The sequence below is a fragment of the Argopecten irradians genome, chromosome 5 (assembly GCF_041381155.1).
Source record: "Argopecten irradians isolate NY chromosome 5, Ai_NY, whole genome shotgun sequence".
Classification (NCBI taxonomy): domain Eukaryota; kingdom Metazoa; phylum Mollusca; class Bivalvia; order Pectinida; family Pectinidae; genus Argopecten; species Argopecten irradians.
In genome coordinates, this window is record NC_091138.1 from 38711865 (window position 1) to 38737107 (window position 25243).

General features: G+C 35.5%; 1 protein-coding gene across 1 annotated transcript; it reads right to left on the minus strand.

The window, feature by feature from the left end:
- Positions 1 to 1133: 1133 nt before the first annotated feature.
- LOC138324413 (zinc finger CCHC domain-containing protein 24-like) lies at positions 1134 to 23754 on the minus strand. The gene is made up of 3 exons (XM_069269478.1): positions 23016 to 23754; positions 7502 to 7666; positions 1134 to 5807 (listed from the first exon to the last, which is right to left on the minus strand). Exons 1-3 carry the CDS (start codon positions 23274 to 23276, stop codon positions 5694 to 5696), a joined length of 540 nt encoding a protein of 179 aa, XP_069125579.1. The 5' UTR covers positions 23277 to 23754; the 3' UTR covers positions 1134 to 5693.
- Between the last annotated feature and the right edge of the window lie 1489 nt (positions 23755 to 25243).

Sequence of the window (25243 nt, forward strand, 5' to 3'; positions counted from 1 at the left end):
ACAACTTTTCATACATTAGCATGCTAAATAAAATTGAAACTCACAACGCTCAAACGATTATGAATAACAACACTGTAGTATGGCGACCCAAAGTATTGCACACGAATCAAACTGCCAAACTTTTTTGTTTTAATATATACAACTGGTTTTGGCACATATGGAACAAGTTACATTCGTCTGGAGAGACTAGAATGTTCACACATATTATATAGTTAAGGCACGCTAGAATATTATGTCATTTGGAACTAAAAAAGCTAAGGATATTGTATACACCAAACAACACTATAAAGTTGAACTACAAAAATGTATTACAGATTTTGTGTACACGACATGTATTTTCGAATGTTATACAGGACTAAAAAGCTTACATCACCAGATATAACTGTATACCGTACTTTAGATTAGGTTTGATGTATAAGTTCTTGTTTACAATGCTAAGAAGTCAGTGGTACGTAATAGTTACCCTAATTATTTTGGTAGCAATGAAATCTGCTTCTAGCATTGTATACAACAGTTCAAGAAAACTGGATATCTTTCCTGTTTTTAAACTTTGAGAAAAAAAAAACAAAAACAAAAACCATGATTATTTATCATAAATTATAAACAATACAGAAGAATTAAGAAACACTTCATTCCCAAAAGGATAAATTATTACTTCTACACTATTGTGATAATTTGTCCAAATAATGGATTTCCTAAAATCTTAAGGGTACTTAATAACAGATGACATCTCTCTTTATAATTATCGAGTAATGAATTAAGTATGCATTAATTGGTCTTTTGTCAACAAATATATACAAATCATCATTGAAAACAATATATAGAAATTAAACAATATCGGTTTACCTCTAGATAATTATATTTCAGCATATTGCCATGAAGTGAATTCCCAAACAATTATAAATCATCATTGATAACAATATATAGAAATTAAACAATATCAGTTTACCTCTAGATAATTATATTTCAGCATATTGCCATGAAGTGAATTCCCAAACAATACAACAATCATAATCTATATAAACAAATCAATTAATAAAATCATCATTGATAAACAATATATAACAATATATAGAAATTAAACAATATCGGTTTACCTCTAGATAATTATATTTCAGCATATTGCCATGAGCATATTGCCATGAAGTGAATTCCTAAACAATTACAACAATATGATATGGACGATTCTATAAACCTGAAACATTATCACCAACAAATCATCAACCATCTAATTTTCTATTGGACATAAAATATTGGTACCCAGTAAAATAAGAGTAATATTGAGTGTAATTAGGCAATATGGTATTACCAAATTTCACTTATTGAAAGTGAATATAGTGTACGTATAATTGGAAACTACCAAATTTGGACAATCCAGTGCATCTTTTCTGCATATACTATGACCATAAGTATGATTGAAATGATTATTATTACACTTGAAAATCCAGCGAAACAGTCAAATTATAATAATTTGTAATTCTAAGACATAAACAATTAATTACTGTTTTTTATAATTGTAAGTGATAGAGTAATTAGCTTTTGGTATTTAAATGTTGAATTTAATTTAGCACCGATAATCAAGATACCATTGGCATTGTCTTAATGTAATTAATCAAATCAATAGCATTGTAACAAGACATGATCAACTTACACTTATACAATGTTTAAGTTTTTAAATGTAACCATACATTGAAAGTAAAATTTCACAAACAAGAACACCTAGAAAATGAAGAAAAGTGACATATTGAGAAAGAAAGAAATTAACCAAAAATGAAAAATTAAAATCAGAAAATGACGATTGATACACTGTGGATATGAAAAGGACAATATTGCGGAATATTTTCACTAAGTTGACCATGCATTTATCCTTGCTTATTGATATCCAGAAAACAACAAGAAACCGTAATAGGTTATTTTGATATTGTTAAAGTTTTAATTTCATTATTCTTTATTATTGTACTATATATATATATAAATACATACTCAACAATTTTGTCCTTTTAAGATATGTTTACAAACATTTATCAACATAGTCTTTATATGTCTATAAATAACTAAAGCAAAATTCGAACTTATAAATAAAGAACAAAATCTACCAACGAAATTTCCACAATATCTACATGCTGAAAGCAAAGTATACACAAATGACCATCTAAAATACACACAGTACAAATTATACATACACTGTAACACAGCAAACATCCAATTCAAGATATATTTAATCATGCAAATATTAATCTTAGAAAAAATTCACGCTTTTCACCACAACCTCACTCAATTAAATATAAAATCTATTAATTATAATTATGATAATTGTGTTAATTTATACTCGATATATATACATATACAATACAATGTATTCCCTCTTTTAAATGCCAATCTCCATAAAATCTCTTCTTCATTTTTGCACCATGAACAGTTATAAAGAATTACGAACTAATAATAATTAATTAACAGATCACGAATAAATGAAATGTCAAGAGAATAAACAGAATTCAAAATACAGTACAATCTTGTTATCTCAAAGTTAATGAAGCAGGGAAAAAATTTCAAACTAGATGCGACTATGATAAAGTTTGGACCATTTAAAAATTCAAGATTTTGACAACACGTATTGTAATACATATTTTTCACATTAGTAATATTGATAGTGAATTATGAATTTAAACTATGATCAAAACACTTCAAGTTGAACAAGTTTTTGTAGAAGTTTGAGATAACAAAATTCACTGTACACTTGTTAACATCATGGAAATCCTCAAGAGAAGTTACACTGTTTACTGACCAGAGATATGGAATTATTATTAGAGGAACAAACTCATAGGATCACCTCGCTTTGCCTTGTCATCAGTGAATACTCAAACAGCTGATAGTATTTGACGATGAAAAAAGGCTTGTTTCTCAAATCAGAAAATATTCTGAGTGAGAAAAAAGACGAAGCAAATTTAAGACCTCTTGCACCAAAAGGAAAGTGAGAGATTTCATTCATGTGAAGTTAAAAGAATCTCATAACAAGTTGTTGAGTGCCTTTAAACGTCATTCCCTGGCCAGTAAAAAGAGAAACGTCTACATATCTTGTCACATATTGAGCTTTCTATAACATGGGAATTTCTTCTATCATAATAAACGAACATGGAAATATTTTCTTGGTGATTCAGTTCAGATGTAATATCAATTATGTTGCCATGCCAACACACATTGGTTAACCAACCACAAATATCCCTGGATTGATCACTGCTAAAATATCTAAAGAGTATATCCATTTTCATTGATAACTTTTCAAAATTCAATTTACATGAACTACAATTGATTGTTCTCCAGATATTGACAATTCAAACCTTTGTGAAAAAATTTCATACCGATACTTTATTGTACAAACAAAATTCTCTTAAAAAAAAAAAAAAAAAAACCTAAAAGAATGAAAATATTTTTCCTCAATCATGTACTGATGTATGCTCCAAGCTGACCATAATTATCGGACATATTTAACACAAATGATATTACATCTGTAAAGAACCAATAGGAATAGAATTCTATGATAATTAATCCAAATATTATCACTTCGTATCTTCCCATCATATACAAATAAATATCAATATAAAATCTCAAAAATCTTGGTGTAAATAATAATAAAAAAGTCTTATAATATAACTCAATAATCTTGAATTAGATTCTTTTGTGAAGCAGAAATTTACATATCAACTTTACCATATCTTGGTCAAAGTTCTCTTTGTTCATAGCACAAATTGGAATAGCAGCCATACAACAATATGCATGGAATATGCATACAACAAAACCTAGTACTAGGGCATATCATTCAAAGTCTGACGAGTTTCCCACTTACTCACATCTGGAATATAAAAACAGACTGAAGTATATCTATATGTGTAAACGAGAACCTAAGTCTCTATAAAGTGTGAAGATTCATAGCTATCCTGTTGTACCGAAACAAATACCTTGGAGAATATGGTTTTTCTAATATTATTTATATATCATGTTCCAACCTCTGCCAACACTTCGGGTTCACTTAAAAGCCAAGTAGATAATGCATGTTTCTGTTTCCATATCTCACAATGTTCTAAACAGAGATGGGATAGAATACATATTTACTAAATAAACATCCGGACTTGTTTAAAGTAACCAAAGGTGGTCTGCCTTCAATGTTTTATTAGTGTTACCATGGTGATTAAGGCCTGTAAAACATGTTACCATGTCAACAAACTAAAGTCAGCCATGTTGTTACCATGGTAACTATAGGGTCAGCCATACTGTTTCCCAGGTGACTAGGCATACAGTCAGTCTTGCTGTAACCACAATGACTATATTATGAACAGTCAGTCTTGCTGTAACCACAATGACTATATTATGAACAGTCATTACTGTTACCATGTTGACTAAGGTTAGCTGTGTTGTTACCCTGATAACAAGGTCAGCCATGTAGTTTCCATGGTGACTAGGGTCAGCCATGTTGTTTCCATGGTGACTAGGGTTAGCCATGTTGTTACTATGGTGTCTAGGATAAGCCATGTTGTTGCCATGGTGACTAGGGTGAGCAATAACTGTTACCATGGTGACTATGATCAGCCACACTGTTAGTATTTTGACTTTAATTATCCAAATTGTTACTCTCAAAAAACAACCTTTGAAATAATTCTCTCATTGACTTTCATACTTCATATCAGCTGCTTCTCCAAAAATCATGAACTTATGATTCCTTGGCATATTGGTAAATCGAAAAGAAAATGTGCAAGAAACCATGGTCAGACTTCTGAAAGTTTTCACCTTTTTTTTCTTCAGAATTGCATTAAAAGTCCTCAACTTTATCAGAAATTATCACCGACTTCCACCGATCTAGGTCCTATCTATACCATTACTGGTATGATTCAGCCAGTCATGCAAGGCCCATACAAACCCTCTATAACAAATATTTTATTCTTGTTTATTAGACTAAGATTTAATTCTGCCATTGAATATGAAACAAATACTGCAGAGTATGTAATTCTGGTAGGTCAAAAATTATGCTTGCACTTACAATGAGAAAATTAAAATATTGATCAATTGATTGATTTCTGATAATTCATGTTTGAAATTTTTGTGAGCATCTCAATATTCCTGGAAATTATGAATAAATTATCCAGCAGAAATAATTGGTTACAGAGTACTATGCAAGTATTTTATTCTTTTTTTTTAAATTCTGTTAAAATATTTCATAAGGATCAGACTCAACTTTTCGAAACTTTAACTGAGTGGCATTATACGAAAGTTCCCCCTGGGTTGACTGTGAAATACCTCGCTCTGCAAATCTAATGGCTGTACAGTTCATATTGCAAATCTATTAATTTCATAATCATTCTATATTGATTATATAAAAAAAACATTTTGTTCGGATTTAAATATCAAATGCTCTAAATGTATTTCTAAATTTCAACTTTAAAGGCACTATATTTTTTATTTTATAGCTGCTCAAACTATTCAAAAATTACCATCATGCCATACACATATTTCATCTTGAATCTTATTAGAGCTATTATGCACTTTGTACAAATCACACACAAGAAACTCTTCATAATCAGAACTGGTTTTCATATCCTTATATTGCTTTCAGCAATGGAATAGTAAGAAAACATTTAATGTTTTCTTGCCCTAACCTTTGGCAATGTCCTTGAACTTTGTCCTTTCTGTTTGTCCTTGACCTAGTTCATCCTCCTACAGTAGTATCCAAGGACCTTGCACTTTTCACATAGATGTTGTGGGTGTACTTTACTCTGATCAGACACATCTAGACCATCAGGTTTCTCAAGCGGCCTCTGACAAGTGACAAAAGGGATAATTCAGTTACATGATACAGATAACAATACACATCTATTTTGAGGGTAATATTGCACATGTAAATCTAACATAGCAATCTTCTAGAGAGCAAGTAAATATATGAGTACCAATATGCATTTATGACCCAGGTTGCTGTGTGGTATGAAGGTTTATTTACGAGGTAAATATTACTTAAATTCGCGATGAGTAAAAACTTGTTGTTTTACGCTTCATCATCATTTTTGTTTGAATCGGAAGGGAAGATGACTCCGTGTGAACAGATGGGGCGGTCACCATGGGGATACTCACCCCAGGGAAACACGATTTTTACTTCCTCCAAGGGAAATACATTGTTTTATTTCCCTGTCATAATCTGTGTTTCAACAAATCACAGACACTGTTATAAATATGAGTTATATAACCTGCTTGTGAGGGTAGATGTTGAAAGGACACTAAATATCTACCAACTTAGCCGTCTGTGAGGGTAGAATTATTTTACATTATTTACCTCTTTTGAGGGAAAACATAAATATATTTACCCGTCTGTGAGGGTAGATGGTGATAGGACACTAAATATTTACCAATTAACCTGTTTGTGAGGGTAGATGTTGATATATTTACCCATTTGTGAGGGTAGAATTATATACATTATTTACCTCTTATGAAGGAAGACATCAATATATTTACCTGTTTGTGAGGGTAGACGTTGATGTATTTACCTGTTTGTGAGGGTAGACGTTGGTATATTTACCTGTTTGTGAGGGTAGACGTTGGTATATTTACCTGTTTTGACGGTAGACGTTGATGTATTTACCTGTTTGTGAAGGTAGATGTTGATGTATTTACCTGTTTTGACGGTAGACGTTGATGTATTTACCGGTTTGTGAGGGTAGATATAGATATATTTACCTGTTTGTGAGATGTTGATGTATTTACCTGTTTTGACGGTAGACGTTGATGTATTTACCGGTTTGTGAGGGTAGATATAGATATATTTACCTGTTAGTGAGTGTAGATGTAGATATATTTACCTGTTTGTGAGGGTAGATTTACCTGTTAGTGAGTGTAGATGTAGATATATTTACCTGTTTGTGAGGGTAGATGTTGATGTATTCACCTGTTAGTGAGGGTAGATATAGATATATTTACCTGTTAGTGAGTGTAGATGTAGATATATTTACCTGTTTGTGAGGGTAGATGTTGATGTATTCACCTGTTAGTGAGTGTAGATGTAGATATATTTACCTGTTTGTGAGGGTAGCCGTTGATGTATTTACCTGTTTGTGAGGGTAGACGTTTATATATTTACCCGTTTGTGAGGGTAGATGTTGATATATTTACCCGTTTGTGAGGGTAGACGTTTATATATTTACCTGTTTGTGAGGGTAGACGTTGATATGTTTACCTGTTTGTGAGGGTAGACGTTTATATATTTACCTGTTTGTGAGGGTAGATGTAGATGTATTTACCTGTTTGTGAGGGTAGATGTTGATGTATTTACCTGTTTGTGAGGGTAGATGTTGATGTATTTACCTGTTTGTGAGGGTAGATGTTGATGTATTTACCTGTTTGTGAGGGTATACGTTGATATATTTACCTGTTTGTGAGGGTAGATGTAGATATATTTACCTGTTTGTGAGGGAAGATGTTGATATAGTTAACTGTTTGTGAGGGTAGATGTTGATATATTTACCTGTTTGTGAGGGTAGACGTTGATGTGACACTTGATACATTCCTGTCCCATGTTTGCCCAACTGTTGCCACTCATCCACTTGCGTTTACATTTGGGACATTTGTATTCCCCGAAACATCTTTTCTTTCCTTGGTAGGGTGTGAGTCCCTCCCCTTTAGGACGAGCCTGAAGGTAGAGAAATCAATATATTAACTTTCAGCTCTCGATTTCAGTATTTTATTTTAAACACAAATGGAATTATTTTCATGAAGAAAATTGAATATGTATTACAAGAATATACATGAATATAACAGTTTTGCTTTTATGCTATAAAAATAATAGACTTTATTAGGTCATCTGACCCAAAGGGTCGGGTCAGAATGACCTATTGTCATCCTGCATCGTCCGTCGTCGTCCGCTGTGGGCTGTGCGTAAACTTTTCAAATGACTTCATCTCAATAACTCAAAGGCCCAGGGTACTGACATTTGGCCTGTGGCATGCTAGGATGAAGAGCTACCAAGTTTGTTCAAATGAAGGACCTTGACCTTGATTCAAGGTCACAGGAATGAAAAAGGCTAAAATCTTAAAGACTTCTTCTCAAGAAGCAAAAGATTAGGGAAATCATATTGGGCCTGCGGCATGCTGGAATGAATGGCTACCAACTTTGTTCAAAAGAATGACTTTTACCATCATTCAAGGTCACAGGGGTCAAATAGGCTAAAATCTTAAAACGACTTCTTATGAATAACTGAGTGGCCTAGAGACCTGATATTGAGCCTGTGACATGCTTGGAAGATTGGCTACGAAATTTGTTCAAGTGAATGACCTTGACCTTCATTCAAGGTCACAGGGGTGAAATAGGCTGAAATCTTAAAGACTTCTTGTAAATAACTAAGAGGCCTAGTGACTGGATATTGGATTTGTAGCATGGTGGGGATTAAGGAACCTTCATTCATGGTCTAATTCATCACATATATCAGAACCTGAACTTCTTCGAATTATAAATGCGTTCTTCTGTATTGCATTAATTGTTTGCCACTACCATATTCTTCGATGTGTTGTATTGTGCCAATAGTCAGATGACCATTAAGGCCCATGGGCCTCTTGTTTCGACTTGATAACATCATGGATGAGAACACAATTTTATACCAAAAATTTGCTACTAAATATTATTCAATTCAGACTTTATAATATCATGGAAGAGTAGCACATTTTTTTATCATAAGAGGGGGCTCTATTCTTATCTGAAAAGTCCTTCATTTATAAAACACCCAGCACATTATGTACCAGTGTGCAATAGCAAGACAGAAATTGGATCGTTAATAGTAACAATCATTGTAATGCCTACAATGATAGATATATATATATATACATGCCTTTACTACATCTGATAGTTTTGGAACGTAAACAAAACAGACCATCATTTCAAAAACAAAATTTTTTACAATATGCATTCCAGTAAAACAATCTACTTTACTGACATTTAATTTATGTCAGCATAAAAGCCTTGCTATGTGAATGGCTGACGCAAGTCCCTGTCAATACACAACATGTTGACATAGTGACCTTGACCTTTATGGTTAATGTGTGCCAAGGTCCTGATTAAAAGTTTGTCAGTCAAAGATGGGAAATTGATAACCTTTGACCTACTGACCTCTGTCTCCCAACATGGTATTATTGACATGTGGTCAGTTGACTAATCAATTCTAAATTCTGAACTTCTTTGCTTCACATTATCATATCAAAATGTTGAAAATATTACAAAAGTTTCAAAGATTTTAATATCCTTCACATTTAGCCAAACTCCTTACTGATTTCAATTTTGCTTCTTGGAGTCAAGAAAATGTTTTGATGAAGGATGCAAAATTTGTCCTTGGACATTTTACCTTCACCTTGACATATGGTCAGTTGACTTAACAACCATGTTACTAAATAATGTCATAAAATCTGGATTTAAGGTATGTAAATATTTAAATGAATTCTGACAATTCTGATAAAGTGATTATACAAAGTGATCATGTTATCATACTTTCTATAGACATTGATTGAGATCATAAAATAATAGATTACTGTGTGGGCTACCAATCATACCTACCTACGGACCATACTGATGTAATACCATAGATATGTGTACATCTATTTATAGAGGAAGGATGATGTTTTGTTTATTTTGGAGCCAGGGATCAGGCATTCGACAAACAACCCAATTTTGTACAGTAATATGTAGTGTAATTGTGTTACTCCACGGTTTCCATTAGCATTAGTCATATTGTCTTGCGTTACCTAGGACCCTGGTAATAATTGTTCTTCACGATATCATATAGAGCAGCAATGAGAAATCATCCATTACAAATACCTTCAGTATCTATTACCCGACTTAAGTTGATTTAATTACAGATCAATTTGCAACTGTCAATTGCACCGTTACATTCTTTAGCAATGAAATAACAGCAGGTAGAGGCTGGCGAGGAATTATGTAGAATTTACAACATGGAGCACTCCAGCACAAACGTCAACTAAACTAGATGCTATATTTCTGCTGTTGGCAGCAAAATCTGACTCAAAATCTAAATTGGAACATACAAACACATGTACACACACACCTACACTCGACAAAGATGATATGTGTCTGGATACTTCTTTTCCGTAACTTTAGAGACACAGGACTCAGGCAGGCCTGTTCTGCTTTCAGAGACTTTGAGGTTTACTAACACTTGATACATAACCTAATGCTAAACAAGGCTTTATTCTAACTTTGTAAGAGTATTTTTGTTTGTTTTTAATTATATAAGAACCAGTATAGACACAGCCTGTATTAAATTTCAGTTAATTCCAGAATACATTTTGGTGTTTTTAACCCAAAAGTTCACACTGCATTAATCCTTCCGTGTATCATTTCTCTACAGTTTGAAATTGTTCAAACAGATTTTCCTCTTTTGATATTGCATACTAAAAATCATCTTCTGCACATAAAGTGTTTAATGAAGCCACCAAACCTTTCAGCATTAAACATCAATGAGGAGTCCTAGCAGGTTGAAATAACTGTATAATAAGAAGTCTAATTTTTGTGCAATCCTTTGAATGAAGTGAGATGATGAAACTCGTATTTAAAGATGCTCCACCGCTGACAAATGGTATTTTTTCACTATCAAAAACATTAGCAGACGATTTAGTATTTTTCTTCAGTTACAAAAGTTACTTACTTTACACCATTACCACCATTGAAAAGTTTGAGCTTCTAATTTTACTTCAAGATAAAAATATGAAAAATAATTAATTGCATCCCGAAAAAATTCTGCAGCACTATATCCTATATAGAACAAAGTACTGAATGTGCACGCACCAAAGGTGAAACAAACTATTTTATATTACTTTTTGTGTTAATTAGGGATATATATACACGATTAAACACCAATTATTGTTCAAATGATAAATATGATTTATGTTCTGTCGGCGGTGGAGCATCTTTAAAGATTTTCAATTATTTGAAGTATATTTCTGATGTTTTTGATCAATCTTAAACAAATTTCAGTTTCCTGTAATGAAATACCTGCAGTCCTTTGATCTTTTGTTCTACAAATAGTCAATGTACAATTTGCTGCATCTAGCATAGAAATATACATTTCTAAGTGTACTTTAATCACAAATCAAATAAAATGTTGAAAATGACACAGTATAAAAATATACAATATAAGTTTCATTATAGAACTCATTATTAAAGAAGCGAGAGTATTCCCATTGTCATATCTTCTACAATTTGTTAATAATCCTACTTTTTCGGGTAGTGTTATATGGCCAACCTTGACACAGTATTTCATAGATATAGAAAGAAAAATGTCTATGGAGCCAAATAGGGTGTCTCTTAAGTAAAATCCAAGAGCTCTGATATTTTAATTAGATATAAAGTGAGGCCTGTGTGCTCATGTAGATTTGATATTGCAGGGTAATAGAGGCAAGACCAGGGTTCCAACCCAAGAACTCTGAACACTAGTTAGATGCTTTAGAAATTGAGCTACCTGCTTGTCAGCAATTGACCCGATCTAGAATCTGGTCCACACCTTGCTGACAAAATTCAAATTCTTGTTCATTTTCCAGGAATTAGATATTTCAGTTAAATTTTTGGACCCCCCCCCCCCCCCCCCCCCCCCATTTTATCTCAAGTATCAATAGCAATAGTTTTATGTCGGTCAACCCAGAAAACCTGTGTCAAGGTAAAACCTGGAAAATACGTAACCATTCAGTCAGTTCACTATATAAATGAGTCCGGTTCTCCCCTAATGAGCTGTAATTGTCCACATACCGAGGTAGAAATATAACACACTAAACCCAGATATGTGCAATACCCTCAGCTGAATGCAAGTGTCAACAAACTGAGCCTGCACCACAGGTCCAAGGTCTTGTCTGAATTGTGTTATACAAACAGTGGAATGTGGAGAGGAGCTCACACAACAGTAAATGAAGAGGAAGCCTAAATGACAGTAAATGGAAAGAGGCTCTCACAACAGTAAATGAAGAGGGGCTCACACAACAGCAAAATGGAGATGGCTACCAATACAATAAATGGAGAGGAAGCCTAAATGACAATAAATGGAAAGGGGCTCTCATAACAGTAAATGGAGAGGGCTCACACTACAGTAAATGGAGAGGGCTCACACTACAGTAAATGGAAAGGGGATCTCATACAGTAAATAGAGAGGAGCTCATCTCATAACAGTAAATAGAGAGGAGCTCATAAAACAGTATATGGAAAGGGCTCAAGCCACAATAAATGGAAAGGTGCACTCATCACAGTAAATTGAGAGGGCTCACACTACAGTAAATGGAGAGGGCTCAAACCACAATAAATGGAAAGGGGATCTCAAAACAGTAAATATAGGAGAGCTCATAAAACAGTAAATAGAGAGGGATTAAGCCACAATATATTGAAAGAGTATCTCATAACTGTAAATGGAAAGGGGCTCATACTACAGTGAATCAGGAGGGCTCACCCTACAGTACATTGAGGGCTCGCACAGCAGTAAATGGAGAGGGGCTCACACTACAGTTAATGGAGAGGCTCACCCATCAGTACATTAAGAGGGTTCTCACAAAAGTAAATGGAGAGAGGATTGATCAACAGTAAACAGGGAGGGGCTCGAACAATCGTAAATGGAGAGGGCTCAAACAACAGTAAATGGAGAGGGGCTCGAACAATGTATATGGAGAAAGGTTTCCAAAACAGCAGAATTGAGGAGGGGGGGGGGTTAAGAATGAAAATGAGGGTTGACTTACTCAACACTAGAATTAAATCTGTTAACATGGATTCACACAAACTGAGAGGTGCTCACACTACTGTAGAACTGAGAGGTGCTCACACAACTGTAGAACTGAGAGGTGGATAGGAGTAGACAGGAGAAATGTCAACAATAGAATTGAGGGGACTCGGCAGTATAGTAAAATCAGAGGGGCTACCACAGCAGTGCTCAAAACAAGAATGAATATACCCAAGGAAAGAAGATATAAAGTCTACACTGTGGCACTTATTGGGGTTGACAAGCCAACAGGTAACACCAAATTCTTCCTCAACTGTAGATTAATGACCACAAGTAGAAAACCATGCAACTGTTGAATTTTATTGGACAGGAGAAAAGTCTATTGTGTGGCTGATCATGTTTATAATACATCATGGTCCATGGGGACTGGCAGAAGGCCAAACCCGTTAGTCATAGAGATGTGTATCTCTCTTTAACAGTACTACAACACCAAACTCCTCTCCAGCCATCACACTACCCTCCCCAGCCCCTAACACTACAACACCAAACTTCTCTCCAGCCATCACACTACCCTCCCCAGCCCCTAACACTACAACACCAAACTCCTCTCCAGCCATCACACTACCCTCCCCAGCCCCTAACACTACAACACCAAACTTCTCTCCAGCCATCACACTACCCTCCCAGCCCCTAACACTACAACACCAAACTCCACTCTCCAGCCATCACACTACCCTCCCCAGCCTCTAACACTACAACACCAAACTCCACTCCAGCCATCACACTACCTTCCCCAGCCCCTAACACTACAACACCAAACTCCTCTCCAGCCATCACACTACCCTCCCCAGCCCCTAACACTACAACACCAAACTTCTCTCCAGCCATCACACTACCCTCCCCAGCCCCTAACACTACAACACCTAACTCCTATCCAGCCATCACACTACCCTCCCAAGCCCCTAATACTGAAATATTTTCCCCCTTCCAAAGCAATATACCAAACCTGACCCATAATGCCCATAAACCAATTCATGTCCTACATTGTTTCTAAGGAGTATGATGTCCTACATTGTTTCTAAGGACTTGATGTGCTTACATTGTTTCTAAGGACTATGATGTCCTACATTGTTTCTAAGGACTTTGATGTGCTTCATTGTTTCTAAGGACTATGATGTCCTACATTGTTTCTAAGGACTATGATGTCCTACATTGTTTCCTAAAGGACTATGATGTCCTACTTGTTTTAAGGACATGTTCATTTCTAAGGACTATGATGTCCTACATTTTTTCTAAGGAGTATGATGTCCTACATTTTTTCTAAGGAATATGATGTCATACATTGTTTCTAAGGACTATGATGTCCTACATTGTTGATCATGTCATACATTGTTTCTAAGGACTATGATGTCCTACATTTTGATCATGTCCTACATTGTTTCTAAGGACTATGATGTCCTACATTGTTGATCATGTCCATACATTGTTTCTAAGGACTATGATGTACCTTATTGTTGATGTCTTATTGTTTCTAGGACTATTGATTTGATGTTACATTGTTTTAAGGATATCATGTCCTCATTGTTTCATGATCCCTACATTGTTTCTAAGGACTATGATGTCCTTACATTTTGATCATGTCCTACATTGTTTCTAAGGACTATGATGTCCTACATTGTTGATCATGTCATTCATTGTTTCTAAGGACTATGATGTCCTACATTGTTGATCATGTCCTCATACATTGTTTCTAAGGACTATGATGTCCTATTTTGTTGATCATTGTCCTAAACATTGTTTCTACAGGATATTCCTATCATTCTAAGGACTATGATGTCCTACATTGTTGATCATGTCATACATTGTTTCTAAGGACTATGATGTCCTACATTGTTGATAATGTCCTACATTGTTTCTAAGGACTATGATGTCCTACATTGTTGATCATGTCCTACATTGTTTCTAAGGACTATGATTGTCTATACATTGTTGATCATGTCCTACATTGTTTCTAAGGACTATGATGTCCTACATTGTTGATCATGTCATACATTGTTTCTAAGGACTATGATGTCCTACATTGTTGATCATGTCATACATTGTTTCTAAGGACTATGATGTCCTACATTGTTGATCATGTCCTACATTGTTTCTAAGGACTATGATGTCCTACATTGTTGATCATGTCCTACATTGTTTCTAAGGACTATGATGTCCTACATTGTTGATCATGTCCTACATTGTTTCTAAGGACTATGATGTCCTACATTGTTGATCATGTCATTCATTGTTTCTAAGGACTATGATGTCCTACATTGTTGATCATGTCCTACATTGTTTCTAAGGACTATGATGTCCTACATTGTTGATCATGTCCTACATTGTTTCTAAGGACTATGATGTCCTACATTGTTGATCATGTCCTACATTGTTTCTAAGGACTATGATGTCCTACATTGTTGATCATGTCATACATTGTTTCTAAGGACTATGATGTCCTACATTGTTGATCATGTCATACATTGTTTCTAAGGACTATGATGTCCTACATTGTTGATCATGTCATACATTGTTTCTAAGGACTATGATGTCCTACATTGTTGATCATGTCCTACATTGTTTCTAAGGACTATGATGTCCTACATTGTTGATCATGTCCTACATTGTTTCTAAGGACTATGATGTCCTACATTGTTGATCATGTCCTACATTGTTTCTAAGGACTATGATGTCCTACATTGTTGATCATGTCCTACATTGTTTCTAAGGACTATGATGTCCTACATTGTTGATCATGTCCTACATTGTTTCTAAGGACTATGATGTCCTACATTGTTGATCATGTCCTACATTGTTTCTAAGGACTATGATGTCCTACATTGTTGATCATGTCCTACATTGTTTCTAAGGACTATGATGTCCTACATTGTTGATCATGTCCTACATTGTTTCTAAGGGCTATGATGTCCTACATGTTTCTAAGGATCTATGGTGTCTTACATTGTTTCTAAGGACTATGATGTCCTACATTGTTGATCATGTCCTACATTGTTTCTAAGGACTATGATGTCCTACATTGTTGATCATGTCATACATTGTTTCTAAGGACTATGATGTCCTACATTGTTGATCATGTCCTACATTGTTCTAAGGCTATGATGTCCTACATTGTTTCTATCATGTCTTACATTGTTTCTAAGGGCTATGATGTCCTACATTGTTTCTAAGGGCTATGATGTCCTACATTGTTTTGATCATGTGTCCTACATTGTTTCTAAGGACTATGATGTCCTACATTGTTGATCATGTCCTACATTGTTTCTAAGGGCTATGATGTCTTACATTGTTTCTAAGGACTATGGTGTCTTACATTGTTTCTTAAGGGCTATGATGTCCTACATTGTTTCTAAGGACTATGATGTCCTACATTGTTTCTAAGGACTATGATGTCCTACATTGTTTCTAAAGGTCTTACTATGATGTCCTCATGTCCTACATTGTTTCTAAGGACTATGATGTCCTACATTGTTTCTAAGGACTATGATGTCCTACATTGTTTCTAAGGGCTATGATGTCCTACATTGTTTCTAAGGACTAATGGTTTGATGTGCTACATTGTTTCTAAGGACTATGATGTCCTACATTGTTTCTAAGGCTATGATGTCCTACATTGTTTCTAAGGACTATGATGTCCTACATTGTTTCTAAGGACTATGATGTCCTACATTGTTTCTAAGGACTTTGATGTCCTACATTGTTTCTAAGGACTATGATGTCCTACATTGTTTCTAAGGACTATGATGTCCTACATTGTTTCTAAGGGCTATGAAATGTCCTACATTGTTTTAAGGACTAATGGGCCTTGTGATGTCATACATTGTTTCTAAGGGCTATGTATGTCATACATTGTTTCTAAGGCTATGATGTCCTACATTGTTTCTAAGGGCTATGATGTCCTACATTGTTTCTAAGGGCTATGATGTCCTACATTGTTTCTAAGGGCTATGATGTCATACATTGTTTCTAAGGAAGTTTGATGTGACTACATTGTTTCTAAGGAACTATGATGTCCTACATTGTTCTAAGGGCTATGATGTACCCTACATTGTTTCTAAGGACTATGGTGTCTTACATTGTTTCTAAGGACTATGATGTCCTACATTGTTTTCTAAGGACTATGATGTCCTACATTGTTTCTAAGGACTATGATGTGCTACATTGTTTGTAAGGGGCTATGATGTCATACATTGTTTCTAAGGGGCTATGATGTCATACATTGTTTCTAACGGGCTATGATGTCATACATTGTTTCTAAGGACTATGATGTCCTACATTGTTTCTAAGGGCTATGATGTCCTACATTTGTTTCTAATGGACTATGATGTCATAACATTGTTTCTTATGGGTTTTGGTGTCCTAATTGTTTCTAAAGGTTTTGGTTGCACTGTCCTACCATTGTTTCTAATGGTCTTTGATATCTGGATATTTTTGGGTTTCTAAGGTTATTGGTCCACCATGACCATAGACTGTAAAACATTACTGTAAATGAGATACATTTGGTCCATTGGCTTTAGAAACACATCCTGGAGGAGTAAAGACTGTAAAGATCTTGATCAAAATGGTGCTTTGAACAATCATGGAGGGTAATGGACTGTAAACGATCTTGGTAATGAGCTTAGAACACAGTCTGGAGGGTAAAGATGTAAAGATCCTTGGTAATGTGTTTATGAACACATCCTGGAGGGTTAAAGACTGTAAAGGATTCTTGGTATAATGTGCTTTAGAACACATTCTGCAGGTTATAATTAGTAAAGACTTGGTAATGGGCTTTAGGACACTTCTCGGAGGTTAAACAATTTCAGATCTTTGTAATGTGGTTTAGAAACACATCCTGGGTGTAGAGATTGTAAAGAATCTTGAGGTAATGTGCTTTAAGAACACAATCTGGAGGTAAAGACTGTAAAGAGATCTTGGTAATGTGCCTTTGAACACATTCTGGAGAGTAAAGAACTGTAAAGATCTTCGGTAATGTTGCTTTAGAACACATCCTGGAGGTAAGACTGTAAAAGTCTTGGAAATGTGCTTTAGAACACTTTCTGCAAGGTTATAATAGTTAAGAAACTTGGTAATGTGCTTTAGGAACATTCTGGAAGGTCTAAAATTTAAAAGATCTTGGTAATGTGCTTTTAGAAACACAGTTTCTGGAGTGTAGGTAGAGAGATTGTAAAGATCTTGGTAATGTTTGCTTTAGTAGTAACATCTGGAGGGTAAAGGACTGTAAAGATCTTGGAAATGTGTTTTAGAACACATCCTGGAAGGGTAAAGACTCTGTACAAGTTATTGGTAATGTGTTTAGAAACAATCACTGGTGGGGTAAAGACTGTTTAAAAGATCTTGGTAATGTAGCTTTAGAACACATCCTGGTAAAGACTGTAAAAGATCTTGGTAATGTGCTTTAGATCAACATTTCTGGAGTGTAGAGATTGTAAAGATTTGTAATGGCTTTAGAACACATCTGGTAGGGTAAAGACTGTAAAGAGATCTTGGTAATGTGCTTTAGAACACATCCTGGAGGGTAAAGACTGTAAAGATCTTGGTAATGTGCTTTAGAACACATCCTGGAGGGTAAAGACTGTAAAGATCTTGGTAATGTGCCTTTAGAACACATTAGGAGGGGTTAAGACTGTAAAGATCTTGGTAATTTGCTTTAGGTCTGGAGGGTAAAGACTGTAAAGATCTTGGTAATGTGCTTTAGAACACATTCTGGAGGGTAAAGATGTAAAGATCTTGTAATGTGCTTTAGAACACATCCTGGAGGGTAAAGACTGTAAAGATCTTGGTTAATGTGCTTTAGAACACATTCTGGAGGTCAAAGACTGTAAGAGAGAATATGCCTTAGAACACACCTATTGGTAATGTGCTTTAGAACCACATTCCTGGAGGAGTAAAGACTTGGTAATGTGCAAGACACTTGGTAATGTGCTTTAGAACACATCCTGGAGGGTAAAGACTGTAAAGATCTTGGTAATGTGCTTTAGAACACATCCTGGAGGGTAAAGACTTGGTAAAGATCTTGGTTAATGTGCTTTAGAACACATTCCTGGAGGGTAAAGACTGTAAAGATCTTGGTAATGTGCTTTAGAACACATTCTGGAGGGTAAAGACTGTAAAGATCTTGGTAATGTGCTTTAGAACACATTCTGGAGGGTAAAGACTGTAAAGATCTTGGTAATGTGCTTTAGAACACATCCTGGAGGGTAAAGACTGTAAAGATCTTGGTAATGTGCTTTAGAACACATCCTGGAGGGTAAAGACTGTAAAGATCTTGGTAATGTGCTTTAGAACACATCCTGGAGGGTAAAGACTGTAAAGATCTTGGTAATGTGCTTTAGAACACATCCTGGAGGGTAAAGACTGTAAAGATCTTGGTAATGTGCTTTAGAACACATCCTGGAGGGTAAAGACTGTAAAGATCTTGGTAATGTGCTTTAGAACACATCCTGGAGGGTAAAGACTGTAAAGATCTTGGTAATGTGCTTTAGAACACATTCTGGAAGGTAAAGAGGTGAAAAGATTGTAAAGACTGGTAAATGTGCTTTAGATCAGATCCTTGGTAAAGATGTAAAGATCTTGGTAATGTGCTTTAGAACACATTCCTGGAGGAGGGTAAAGACTGTAAAGATCTTGGTAATGTGCTTTAGAACACATCCTGGAGGGTAAAGACTGTAAAGATCTTGGTAATGTGCTTTAGAACACATCCTGGAGGGTAAAGACTGTAAAGATCTTGGTAATGTGCTTTAGAACACATCCTGGAGGGTAAAGACTGTAAAGATCTTGGTAATGTGCTTTAGAACACATCCTGGAGGGTAAAGACTGTAAAGATCTTGGTAATGTGCTTTAGAACACATCCTGGAGGGTAAAGACTGTAAAGATCTTGGTAATGTGCTTTAGAACACATCCGTGGAGGGTAAAGACTGTAAAAGATCTTGGTAAATGTGCTTTAGAACACATCCTGGAGGGTAAAGACTGTAAAGATCTTGGTAATGTGCTTTAGAACACATCCTGGAGGGTAAAGACTGTAAAGATCTTGGTAATGTGCTTTAGAACACATCTGGAGGTAAAGACTGTAAAGATCATGGTAAATGTGCTTTAGAAACACATTTCTGGAGGTGTAAAGACTGTAAAGAATCTTGGTAATGTGCTTTAGAAACACATTCCTGGAGGGTAAAGACTGTAAAGAGATCTTGGTAATGTGCTTTAGAACACATCCTGGAGGGTAAAGACTGTAAAAGATCTTGGTAATGTGCTTTAGAACACATCCTGGAGGGTAAAGACTGTAAAGATCTTGGTAATGTGCTTTAGAACACATCCTGGAGGGTATAAAGACTGTAAAGATCTTGGTAATGTGCTTTAAGAACACATCCTGGAGGGTAAAGACTGTAAAGATCTTGGTAATGTGCTTTAGAACACATCCTGGAGGGTAAAGACTGTAAAGATCTTGGTAATGTGCTTTAGAACACATCTGGAGGTAAAGACTGTAAAGAGATCTTGGTAATGTGCTTTAGAACACATCCTGGAGGGTAAAGACTGTAAGAGATCTTGGTAATGTGCTTTAGAACACACATCCTGGAAGGTAAAGACTGTAAAGATCTTGGTAATGTGCTTTAGAACACATCCTGGAGGGTGAAAGACTGTAAGAGATCTTGGTAATGTGCTTTAGAACACATTCTGGAGGGTAAATTGTAAAGAGATCTTGGTAATGTGCTTTAGAACACATTCTGGAGGTAAAGGTAAAGACTGTAAAAAGATCTTGAGGTAATGTAAAACTTTAGAACACATTCTGGAGAGAGTAAAGATTGTAAAGATCTTGGTAATGTGCTTTAGAACACATCCTGGAGGGGGTAAAAATTGTAGTGACTTTAGAAGATCTTGGTAATGTGCTTTAGAACACATCCTGGAGGGTAAAGACTGTAAAGATCTTGGTAATGTGCTTTAGAACACATCCTGGAGGGTAAAGACTGTAAAGATCTTGGTAATGTGCTTTAGAACACATCCTGGAGGGTAAAGACTGTAAAGATCTTGGTAATGTGCTTTAGAACACATTCTGGAGGGTAAAGATTGTAAAGATCTTGGTAATGTGCTTTAGAACACATTCCTGGAGGTAAAGACTGTAAAGATCTTGGTAATGTGCTTTAGAACACATCCTGGAGGGTAAAGACTGTAAAGATCTTGGTAATGTGCTTTAGAACACATCCTGGAGGGTAAAGACTGTAAAGATCTTGGTAATGTGCTTTAGAACACATTCTGGAAGGTAAAGATTGTAAAGATCTTGGTAATGTACTTTAGAACACATCCTGGAGGGTAAAGACTGTAAAGATCTTGGTAATGTGCTTTAGAACACATTCTGGAGGGTAAAGACTGTAAAGATCTTGGAAATGTGCTTTAGAACACATCCTGGAGGGTAAAGACTGTAAAGATCTTGGTAATGTGCTTTAGAACACATTCTGGAGTGTAAAGACTGTAAAGAGATCTTGGTAATGTGCTTTAGAACATATTCTGAAAGGTAAAGACTAAAGAACAGGGGCAGCTGTAGCAATGTCTCTTCTTTTTCACTTTACAGCTATGGGCAATGGTATATATATCATACTATTCATCTAACATATTCAAAATGATGCCTTCAAAAGACAGTTTTAAAGTAAAAGACATTTTGCTGTGGAGCAAGTTAGAATGCTGTGTACTGGAGTCAGTTGTTATCTGGTATCTATAAAAAAGTCAGAAGATATAGATCTATTTAGAAATAAGATGGACACAGATATCTATGGAAACAAGGTAAAGTGGTTCTTGTGGAATTAAGTTAGACACAAGTAGTCCTTATGGAAATAAGGTAGACAAGTGGTCCTACAAGTGACAGAAAGAGTACAGAAATGTGTCCCCGACTCCCTATAGAAACGGGAAAACATGTCATTGAGCCCTTTGAACACATTGGTTTTTGCAAAATCTGTAGAAGCATATCCTTGTGCAAATAAGAAAGGTCAATACAAATTGACAAATTAGTGATATAAGAAAATATTTTAAGAATATTTTATTCAAACAATCAAATTATTTTTCCTTGCAAAAGAAATTGAACTAAAACTGTTATTTCACAGTTCTATGAACTACGGAGGTCCATTCACATCTAGAGGAACAGTTTTGTCGGTCTCCCTCAGACTTCCATGCTGTCAACAGAAGTGGCCCCACAGTTCTCCACAGTCCTCCTACATACCACAGACTTAAGTGGCCACAGCTGTTGAGGGCCCCCAGAAACATGCCAGGTTCCAGTAGACCTTCACCCCTGCTGATTCATCAGTTCACCAAAACAAACCTCAAATCTAAACAAACCCTATTTCTTGGTTCTTCATTCTCTAGATCTAGTTCTTATGAGTGGAAATATTGCAACTAACATACAGTCACAGATCTACACTTCTATAAAGAAACTTTTTTTTCTAACTCCAAAGTACTTAATAACATTATGCTAAAAACTGCAAATGAAAATAAAAATAAAATAGGCCAAATAAAAAGACGGATCAATTATCAATAGCACTTTAAAGACATGAGCAAGAAAATCTTGGCCGTTTGACAGCACATTTTTCACACAGAATATCTCGAATTTCATATATAATTTTGCGAAAATGGCATCATTTTCGAATACCGTGACTCTAGCAGAAACATCTGTCGGTATGCCATGTGTCTGAGGGGCTAGATAAGAGAGATACGGAGCTCCTAAACAAAGTGCCCCGTCGCGAGGCAGACGATACCGTCCCCACCAGACCCCTGTGTGAAGTGTTTAGCATCTCCGAAGTAGGTTATATTTTGGGCCGTCCAATTTGAGGGATACTGAATTCCTAAAATGACTTTTATATTTTATATTATGTTTAAATATAGACGTTCTCCTCACGCTGTAAGGAAATGGGTCATTTGCTTCCAAGTACATCTGATGATAATTAGCCCAGAACAGCACGTGCCTAAACACTACTTGTTCTCTAGGAGTTTTTCTCAGTCTTGTAATAATATAGTATATGGCCGATAAGTATCTCCCCATCATTCTGACGACAAGATACACGCAGTCACAAAGAAAACAACTTAGAAAACATGAAATAAGTTACTTAAAATAGCCAATATGGAGTCAAAATAAATATTTGTTTGTCAAAAAGACGATTCATGATCTGCCATCTTTGCTATGGCTGTCGCCACATATTGGCTACTGATGCTGGAATCGACAAGAATTCTACTTTTTAATACTCACTGCGTTGAGGCCATTCAGCGACACTGGGGACCAGCCGTCCGGACCGTAAATGTTTTGGCCATTTTTTAACAAAGAAGTTACGGTATTGACGGAGTTGACCGTTGAGACAGGGCTGGACCACGGATCACTGTAGAGAGACTGACCCCCTTGTACCCCTCCCTGGCCGTCCGCGAGGGTAAGGTAGACCCCCCAGTTCATGAGAAGCTGAGTAGGTTGGTACTGGAGAGACCCAGCGCTGTCCATGGTGGCCAAGGAGGTCATGTTCACAGTTCCACACCCCACCGGAAAGATGTTCTAAATGCCGAAAACTTGGCCAACTTCACGTAAAGTTGATGAAGGCGGGTCGGTCTGCCATTCAACTCCCCTTGGCACTATATGTGTCGATCGTATTAGGTAAGGGGGCGGAGATTGCAGCAACCCCATTGGCTCACACAGCATGCGGCTACGGATGTTGCGCGCACCTGTGGTGATGACAGCTCCACGTGATATCCTTATCAATAATTTGCACATGAAAAATGTAATGTAAATAAATTAATTGCTATCCTCCGAGTTAATTATTTACAGGAATTTTGCGCTGATTTCGAAATAGCGAATGTACATACATATCAGATAGCGGGGCGCAAAGAATGTCTCCTTCATTGCTCAAAATATTGTCATTTTATCGAAATAACAAAGGTTTTAACTTCTTACGCTAACAATTGCAAGGTACAAAAAGATGTTTTATTTCACCTTACGACAAAATATTCAAATCAAACTTTCAAGCTATATTATTTAATCATTAAACAAAATTCTAAACAAAACAAAAAACCCACCAAACGGATTTGTTATTAAACATAGAATAAAATAAATACTCTTTTTCGTTACATATTGTTTTTATTTTCAGCAATTTTCTCCGTGAAAACTTAACCATCTGAATAAAGGTTTTGGTGAAATGCACTACGATTCCAAATACATGTACACAACGCTAAAAAATAAGAAACCGTCAAATTAGGGGGGAAAAAAACTTTAGAAATCAGCGTTTCAAAGAACAAGGTTGAAAACTGAAAATATGGTTTCTAGAGAACAGTTGAACTACATGTATTTGAATAATACGGTATTAGAACTCAACTGATCTTCTTTACTGGAAAAAAAACAACGCTTGGGGTCTGGCTTTCTGAGACATTAAAAATCGCGAGATAACTGATTTTTAGTTGTTGTTGGTTTTTTTTTATCTTACCTCTGCACACTCATCTAGAAGTTCTTTGTCTAGTAAAAAGGTATGGAGTTAATGAATTAATGCGATTAATTTTTTTTTTTTAAACCAACAATGTCACCAGTATAATAAAGAGTGAAATGCAGCCTAATCTATGTGACTTACGGATAAAAACAGACTATTTAATGAAACATGTTGAAAAATATATTGACGTAAAGAGAATAACCCAATGTATATTTTAGGATGTATACAATTAAATAATTCGATTGAATCAATCATAAGCTATAGTATACTATGGTATTGTTTTGTATTATAACTCAGCTCTTAATAATGCTATGGAGACGATTTTATTTGGAGTTTGTCGGGACCAAAATAGAAATAACGGAAATGTCACAAATCAGACTTGAACTATTTTAAAGAGTTTAATGTATACATGTTTTGTGGAAATTATTCTAAAATTATTTATTGAAAAAAAACCTCGGTAGCAAGCAAAGCAAAACAAATATAAGACGGACGAAACTGAGCCAAATCTCAATATTATTTTGTGGCTTTTTATATAACACTATTGTATAAAAGACTTTCTCGTACCTGCTACAATGTATGTCCGTACACAAGAAGAACACCGGTCGGTCCCTTTGATCATTGGCCAATCAGTGTATCAAACACTCCGGCGACAAGGTACCGTTACTCACGGTAAACCCATGGGAAGTCCGTGCACAGTGGAATATAAAACTACTCGATTTCTGTAGTGAATTGTACTTCGTAGAATTGCTTGCGCGTTGAGATACATTTATATTATTTTAAGAATATTTGAAGTGTGGAGGTAAATATGAAACGAACATCTATCATGTACGCAACTTCAAAGGAATTATTGCTTGCATTCGAAAGAGCGGAAATCAAAATCATATTTTTTTTTTAATGGAGACCCATTACACAATAAATGTTGATTATAAAATAATGTCTTCTGTAATATCACGTAGATTAATGAAGTAAAACTCAAAAAAAGGTTTCATTAGAGGAAGGTTTATTGGAGAAT

Excerpts from the sequence above, each read along its gene's own strand:
- LOC138324413 (XM_069269478.1), bottom strand. The coding sequence starts at position 23,276 with ATGACCTCCTTGGCCACCATGGACAGCGCTGGGTCTCTCCAGTACCAA. Across the intron at positions 7,667-23,015 it reads CGCTGAATGGCCTCAACGCA|GCTCGTCCTAAAGGGGAGGG; the intron begins GTGAGTATTAAA and ends CTCTACCTTCAG. Across the intron at positions 5,808-7,501 it reads ACGTCTACCCTCACAAACAG|AGGCCGCTTGAGAAACCTGA; the intron begins GTAAATATATCA and ends GTCACTTGTCAG.